At 33.8% G+C, this 8,531-nt stretch overlaps 2 protein-coding genes across 5 annotated transcripts; one reads left to right on the forward strand and one right to left on the reverse strand.

The window, feature by feature from the left end:
• Positions 1 to 139: 139 nt before the first annotated feature.
• LOC124216565 (NF-kappa-B-repressing factor) lies at positions 140 to 4,683 on the forward strand. 4 transcript variants are annotated; one of them, XM_069135871.1, is made up of 8 exons: positions 140 to 158; positions 884 to 1,095; positions 1,346 to 1,479; positions 1,728 to 2,037; positions 2,217 to 2,343; positions 2,444 to 2,622; positions 2,694 to 2,867; positions 2,954 to 4,683. In XM_069135871.1, the coding sequence occupies exons 2-8, from the start codon at positions 920 to 922 to the stop codon at positions 3,126 to 3,128; spliced, it is 1,275 nt and encodes a 424-aa protein (XP_068991972.1). In that variant the 5' UTR covers positions 140 to 158; positions 884 to 919; the 3' UTR covers positions 3,129 to 4,683. The 4 variants fall into 4 exon arrangements, with proteins under 4 accessions (XP_068991972.1, XP_046477159.1, XP_068991970.1 ...); XM_046621203.2 differs by lacking the exon at positions 140 to 158 and adding an exon at positions 425 to 538; XM_069135869.1 differs by lacking the exon at positions 140 to 158 and adding an exon at positions 546 to 667.
• mmy (UDP-N-acetylglucosamine pyrophosphorylase mmy) lies at positions 3,495 to 8,437 on the reverse strand. Its single transcript, XM_046621202.2, has one exon. The coding sequence runs from the start codon at positions 7,729 to 7,731 to the stop codon at positions 6,313 to 6,315; it is 1,419 nt and encodes a 472-aa protein (XP_046477158.1). The 5' UTR covers positions 7,732 to 8,437; the 3' UTR covers positions 3,495 to 6,312.
• Positions 8,438 to 8,531: the final 94 nt, after the last annotated feature.

Below are 8,531 nucleotides of genomic sequence, written 5' to 3' on the forward strand. Positions count from 1 at the left end.
TGACGCAAAACCGAAAATTGTAAAAATCTCCTTTCGGTGCAACGAGCTTTCGGTCTTTATTTTGATCTAAGAGATCGTCGAAGTCTAATTGCGATCCACCAATACTGGTTATTTTGGTCGGCGCACCATATCACCATCATATATGTATATATGTATATGTATGTGAAGAAATCATTGCATATATTATAATTCCCATTCACCAGCTATTTTCCTCACTTTTGGTTGCCTATCGTGAATGATTACAAAGAATTTTCACTCCATTTTGCCAAAATATTGAATTTAACTTGTCGTAATGCATCCGTGATATGATATATGATTACATGCCTTCAAATTGTGATGGCAAACGCCGCTGTAGCGAAAAGTGGCGGCTGCATGTCACACAATCACTGGCTGGCGGAACCACCAATCAGGATTACTATCCCGAAATGAATACGCGTTTGACGTATTCGCGAGTCGTGCAAGCTTGGTGTAAACGGGGCCGAACCTTGTTAATGCATACGATAAATCACTATTCACAAATACAATACATACAGCATACGTATGTATACGTAATCTTACTTATTCCCTTCAGAGGGTTTAACTTGTACATGTAGTAATTTTTTATTGATCTGTACTGATTTTTTACTTTCAGTTACCGTTATTTATTATTCAACAGAAAACTTTTGAAGTATGAAACGCTCGCATTTTTTGGTTATCTTTTACGATTGACGTTTCACAAAGCTTCGGTATGGTCACAAATATACTGGCCGAACCACACGAGAATATACCGATTCTAAACCGGTCATAATTTATTTCGCTCGCGTCATCCAAAATTTATTTTTCCTCGTATAAATTATTTTACAGTTAATGTCCGATTGCAAACACGAACGCTTCTGCATTTCAGGTTAGATTTACTTCTCAAGTTCTTCCTACAGAGCCAATGAAAATGGAATCAGAAAAGGAATGGGATGTAGAACAATACAAAATGGAGCATGAGTGTGACGAGCACTGGGAATTGAGGCGCCGCTTCCTTCTTGCCCACAAAGATAGTTTTCCTGAGGATGAGCTTGTATGTCTGGCGCAGGTTTTCACAAACATAGAATTCTTAGGGTGTCGGTACGTCTGCGAACACAAAGAAAACTTTCTAAATTAATATAGTAATTAGTAAGATCTCATGTTTTTCATATTTTAATCATCGGCATGCCTATTTTTTGTTTACACACATTGAAAGTTAAATGTTTTCGTTATATTCCTCAAAATTGATTATTTGATCAGTAACAGCCAATTACATGTAGCTACCATTTTTTAAATAATATTGACAGCTGTTGTATATTCCTGTTCTAAATTCAGGATTTCATGATTTTAGCTATCCCGAAGAAACAATGCAGCTTGTAGCCGAATTATCTCAAGAAATAGCTGCAGATTATCGGGAGAAGCAAAAAAGTAAATTGCAACGAACCTTTGTTAAGGCATCCGATGCTGCTGGCGCAAAGGCCAAAGGTAGATCAAAAAATTGTGAGTTATTGTAGAATTGAAGTTTTTATGATCTTTTTATATCTATAGCTAGAGATTATTGTCACAAATTAAATCACTGAAGTATCTATGAAAATTCAGAGTGATGTACTTATCGTTCGCAAAGTACATTTCTGTCCCTACCAAATGTATGAAAGAAAAATTTTAATGTTGTTCACTTACAATGTCATGTTTTTTTGCAATGTGTTATACATTAATGTTCATCCACATTTTAGGACTAATTATAAGTAAACCGGATAATAGTGGGAATAAATCGGATAATTCATCGAAAATGGTCGGTGCCCAGGATAGGTTCTCAAATACTGATTTTCCGATGCACAAAAGAATTAAATTTGATCATATTCGTCCCACTAAAAATCATCAAAAACAGAGAGCAAATAAGCAATTTACAAATGATGGCCCATTTGGCAATATCGTTTTGGTTGAACACTCTGAAAACAAATCTACTGTAAGTATTCTGACTGATGCAGTAAATGCTAGTGGACAAAATTTGGAATGGATATTTAAAGAAGATTCAACTGGTTGGTAAGAAAATTTGTATTTCATTACAACCAGTTCATAAATATTGAAACGTTTGTCAGAATAGCTTCCCATGTAACGCTATTGTCCTGTTATAATTCACTTGCAAAGAACATTAAAGTATTCAGATTCGTTTACTTTTATGTGTGCAATTTATAACCCTACTATATCTCTTTTTTTTTTAGCAAGTGTGAAATAAAAATAAATTCTAAGACGTTGACGGAAGCATGTGGGGGAGGGAAAAAAATAGCTAAAAAAAATGCAGCAGATATTGGTGTGGCAATACTGAAGAAATACTATCACACTATTCAGGTGCGATTAAAAAAAATGTTCTCGATTGTCAATTATGCAGTATTGGAATAACCAGATGCATGATACATTTGTCTAAATTGTTTGTGAAATTTTATTGTAGGTAAAAAAATTATTTCATGGAGAATCTGAGAAAGTAGTTCGCACTGAGTCTATAAGCAATGCCTCGCCAGTGGAAAATATATTATCTAATGATAACATAGGACGAAAACTCATGTTACTTATGGGTTGGAATGGTGGTGGTCTTGGAAAATCTCAACAAGGCATTGTCAACCCAGTAACGTAAGTTTGCCTTTGCTTGAAGATTGATTTTTATCATTTAACTGAATTATTGCTTCAATCGACAATTGTAGGGTTACGCAACGGGTTAGTAGAGAAGGGCTAGGATTGAAGTCAGAGCAATTCAACCAAAATATTATGAAGAAAAAATTCCAAACAGTATTGAGAAACTACTTAAATGGCGATACAAGAACTGATCTAGTATTTTCTTCAGAGTTTACGAACGAAGAAAGAGCTGTTATTCATCAGTACGTAACAGATTTAACAAAAGATTCGATATTTTTTTCTCACAATAAATTATTCATGTGATGTATTTTGTTATATTATATTGTAGAGTTGCAAGACAGATGGGAGTTAAATCACATAGCCACGGTCCAAAGGATGCTCGGACTTTAGTAATATCTCGTAAAATAGATTTATTTGAACTTGTAGCTGAGTTGAAAGAAATGGGAGGCTCAACGGAAAAGTATGAACTAATTATTCCAGAAGAAGGTGACAATCCTACTTAGAGAAAATCCTGAGTTATACTACAAACGTATTTCTTACTTATATGCATTGCTGATCACATCCAATAACAGACTAAGTGTTATCTTATCAAGTTTTAGTTGAAGGTTGACTCATTATTATTTTTGATTTTATCACTGAATCGTGTTATCAGTAAAAAGAAATTAGACTCAAGCCGATTTATATACAATAAATTTGATGTTATACTATCTCCAAGTTGGTGTTCATTCACTCAATTTTTCATTCAAATATCCCAATACGTATTGTAATTATTCTGTGGATCGCATGTATAAAAATGATTATACGATTATACTAGCTAAAGTGATAATCCTTTACCAAATGCAGCTTTATTTTTCAATAAAAAACGAATATTGCAGTAAAAATATATATTTATTCTGAGATGATTGGCCCGCCACCATACATTCCATCATGATTATATCTCTTTATTTTAATTTTTTAAATAATCCGTAGTTTTGGCATTCAGTAGAAAGTGATGTTCTAGTGCCCGTATCAGGAAAGATCATTCATTCTTACCGACAGCAATATATTGTTAATATACTAGTCACTCAAGCACAACTTATCTTGTTATTGCGAGGTTGTACTTGTATTTTTTTCGCGATATTTCGGCACTTTTAAAAACTGAAATTATCGTTGTGCTATAGCAGGGTTCAATTAAAATATTAATAATTATCGTTCATATAGCTCGACAATATTCTTATCAAAATCACTAAATCTGATTAGTAAAATTAATCCAAGCATACCTTCTAGAATAGAAGTATAGAATAATTTACGGAAAAATTCTAATTTAACTGAAACGTTTATTGTCAGTACTTTGTATATATTTGTATAAGTGTTTAGTCAAAATTTTTCGTTAAATAATGTTCAAGTGAGTACGAGGTATAGTAAGTAGAATTATATGGATGCTTTCAATGCGTGCGTTATAATTTAACTGTAGTATAATAACTGATAGCTAATTGTAAGGAACAAAAATATCAGTCGTAATCCGTTTTTGAGCAATTTCAGTAATGAGGTAAATGTAAAAAATTATTGACACACACTTACACAATCATGTTGAAACATTAAGTTACAATGGAATGTTTACCAAGAGATGAAACGATATCACAAGTATCTTCTAACTATGAATCTATTTAAAGAACTTGAAATTAATTCATTTACAAATTTAGATTAAAAAATGATGTACATAAAATTGATTTACTCATTTTATTTTGATATGTACGCCTTTCCTTTAGAAAAATTTTTGATCTACATAAAATGTAAATGATAAATTAGCATTACGATGCGGAAACTTTTTTTAACCCCCAATTGTTATACAATAATTTTTTAATTGCTTGTATGCAATTCATAATTTACAGTAATTTTGCTCTCCATTCTCTTTGTGTAACTTAGGAAAGAAAATGTAATGCGTTTATTGCAGTATAATTCACTTGGCAATAAATTTCTTGACATACATATTAATAATCTGATTTACAAATTCGCTGTGTATAAATTAATCAGTAATACAGGGCGGCGAAAATTTTATTCGAATAAAATTCCCTGTTTTCCCATTAAAAAATTCAGAATTCCCTGCTCTCTTCCCTTGAGCCTTTGAGTAATGTTGGGTAGCTTTTATTACTACACATCCAGAAATTGTGTGAAATTTGAATTTAAAACCACCTAATATTGCTTCATTTCAATTCAGTTCATAGAATTTGAATAGTAATTTCCGAAAGTTAGCTTAGCTGAATTTACGAAGCATGGTTGAAGTTTGAAAATAATTTATAAAGAAAGTACGTTTTTCCCCGTAGTTCATCCTAATTCTCTGACTTTTCCCGATACACGATTTTCTAACTATTCCCGGTTTTCTTGATCTATTGCCACCCTGGTCATAATTCAGAAAATTACTGTGAAATTTATACCAGGGAGTACATTGTATACTTCGTAAGCAATACATTCAAGCTAATTTCAATAAATATAGATGCAAATTAGTAGATAAATTTTGCTTGTATCAGAATTGCTTGTATGTATTGTAATAAAAGGAAAAGAAAGGTCTGTCTACTTGAATCATCTGCAATAGTATTTGCGGATTTGTAGATACTATATATACATATGTATGTCGTGTGTATACATGAATTGTCAATTTAAAAGAATTCAAATTGATTAGGTTCTATAAGAAATTTGCATTAGAATTAGTCCATAAATGCAAAAACTGATTCATGCGTAGTTTGATGGATGACAAAATTTAAAATACCCTGACGATCAGTAAACTCAAAATAAACATGTTGATTAATTAAACGTAAATTCAGGATGTCAAAACTACCGAACTAATCAAAACAATGAAAATTTTGAGGATACTTTGGTTATAACTAGAAAACATATTTAATTAACTACAATACGAAAAAAAGTCTATATAATCTTTCAAAATATTTTATCACATTGCAATAGTATAAAATCTTACATCATATGTAAGATTCTTATTAATTATTTCACGTTTACTTCTGATTGTATATAAATTTCATATACAATGAGTAATTGGTGCTTTGTGCTCTTTGCAACATTCTAACAATAAGGAAGTTTACGAAAATTCGCCTACTTTCCTAAAATTTTTTACTTTTTAAGAGGTAGACGAAATTTTTTTGTAAAAGCTAATTTCAAAACTGTTTGCCATTGCAAAAGAGAACCAGGGATTGGTAGTGAGAAACAATGTGCAAATAAGTGTTACTTAAATTTTGTTTGTCAATTAAAAATGAGTGGAGAGGTAAAATAAATAAAAAATAATACATTCAATCTGGTGACAGTTGAAATGAAGTTTTTGTCATGTTATTTAGGTAATGTAAATGTGTAAAATATAGTTTTTATCTATAGAATACTAATATTAGGAATACCCTAAACCATATTTTTTTTTTGAATAAAATAAAATAAAATATTCCAATTATGTTGGAATGTGAGACGAATCGCGTTAATACCGATCAATTAACAACATTCAAAATATATCAATTAAGTATTGCCATTTATAAATATTGCAGGTCTTTAGAAGACCAAAGGCCCGTTGTCTTTTTAAAAATATTTTGAATATTTGAATACAGTTTTGTGCCATCCAAGTCATCAAATTTCAAATCAATTATAATTTTTTCGATATTATGCAGGAGTTGTCCAGCGTATAAGATATTGCAAAGTTGTATTATTCATCCTTTATTGTAAAACAACTGGCCCCTTGAGAATTTTTCCTTTCACGTCAAGGTTTTCCCCGGCATAAGATAAAAGCGGAGATATCTCAATATCACCCTCTACTAAGGTAGCCCCACTGTTCAACAACCACTTCTTGTGCAATTCAATGAGATCATTGCGTGCTGTAGAGGGACAATCCTTCTTGGCTGAGTCATTGTTCTTTAAAGCACTGAATTCTTCATCCCTAGCAACTTCCCAAACAGCAAATTGTTTAGAGAATTGAAAAACATCGAAAACAAACTTTTCTATCTTAATACCATTCGGCTTCTCAGGTACAATCCTTACTCCAGACTGATCGACATATGGAATTTTCTTTTTGGCCACATGAAGCTTTAGCTCAAACTCATGCACATCTGCTATAGACTGAAGAAAATCCTTGGTAAAATAATGATTGCATATATTTCCAGCAATGAACTTAAGCCGCCCATTCTCATCGCGCAGTGACGCAGTCTCCTCAGTTATTTCGCTGTACTCAACCACCTGATAGACACCATCCACCTGGCAAACGACTCCCACTGCTTCAGTTGGGGATGATTTTTCAACAACCTTGGCTCCGCAGTCTGCTGAACGTGACAGGCAATAACCAATGAAAATGGGATCTGCTACCTTGACTAAAATATTATCTACGGAATGCGCGTGAACAGAACGTATGCTCCGCTTATCCATGTCTTGCAGTATTCCTTGTACTTTCAAGGCCCTGTACAGTCCCCCATTTCCATCTGGCGCTCTGGCAAGCCGATGTTTTTCGTCCAAGATTATTTTACCGTCAAAATTAAAGCACGGCAGCATACCCTGCTCAAACATAAGGACATTGTCTTCTTTCAGGCCGAAATAATTGTTTGCTTTGAAGTAATCTCTGGTGGTTTTGGTTGTTGCCTCGCTGGTCAGTATGTACCAAGTTATCGAACCTTTTTTCTTATGTCTTTCCTCAGCCAAATTTTCTAGCCGACGTATCCGCTCCGCTTGTAATTGAAACAAACTCTTACCAGATGGCAGACCGACGTTGAACATTCCCTTAGGATAACTCACACCCAGGCGGGTTCCTTGTCCTCCTGCCATCAAGAGTACAGCGGTACGTCCATCAGCTATTTCTCTGAGACCCAAATCGTGATATTTTTGAGTTTCCGCAAATGTAGAATTCTGCAGTGAGGCACTCACTTCGCTGGGTATCGGGCGTAGTTTGGCATCTAATTTTACTTGATCGTTGCTCAAAGATGCAACGGCACTTTTAAAATAGGATGAAATCTCTTTCAGATTTTGTTCCTCGATATCCCGAATGAGTAGTAATTTTTGATCGTCACTAATTTCATCCCAAAATTGTAACAGATGGTCTTGATTAAACTCCCGTAATTTATATAATAATTTTTCAACGTCCGTTGCCATCGCGATTGATTTTATGCCTTGATTTACTTAACTGCACACAGCTGGGTATTGTTTTCAATATTCATTCGTTAATTATAGACAACCTGGGCCGGTAAAAGTCTCAAATATTACATTAGGTGAAAGTCTACGTGTGACAAATGATACGAGTGACAGGCGTTTGAATAGCTGACATTTCAACATGCACAATACGCCGACTTAACCCTACCCAAACCCGCCTGCGCCCACCTCCCATGTGATAGGTAGTTAACATTTGATTGGACCAAGGTGCTTTCGAAATAATGTTCTCTGGTTATTTACATTCACAATTAGACCCCTCTTTCCATATCGGAGAAATGAAAGGGATGTCGAAACACCGACAGGTTATCTTACCTGCGGGAATTGTGCGCGTGGCAGGCAATGAGACCCGGCATATCTTTGGGTAAATGACGTCACTACTACAGATCAGCGGCACAAGATTATGAATTCTGGCGCGAAACATTCCTCAAAACCTGCGCACTGTCCATATTAATATTGTAATTATCTTTATAAAATTTCGCCATTTGGATTGATTCTCAGTGAAAATGGAAAAAAAAAAAAAAAATGCGACTGTAAGAACTGCTACTTCGATTTAGCAATGAAAGCATTTGGCACGTTGGAATTGAACATTCGTGCTCAATTATTCGGTCAGTGGTGCATTGTTACAACTAAATTCCTACCGTTATTTTGATATCGTTATCTTCCGTTTACGTTACTTGAAGTCTAAAGCGTTTGACGTAAAATGAGATATGATATGAGATGGAACTGAACTTCAAAGTTAATAA

This window comes from Neodiprion pinetum, chromosome 4, assembly GCF_021155775.2.
Source record: "Neodiprion pinetum isolate iyNeoPine1 chromosome 4, iyNeoPine1.2, whole genome shotgun sequence".
Taxonomy (NCBI): Eukaryota; Metazoa; Arthropoda; class Insecta; order Hymenoptera; family Diprionidae; genus Neodiprion; species Neodiprion pinetum.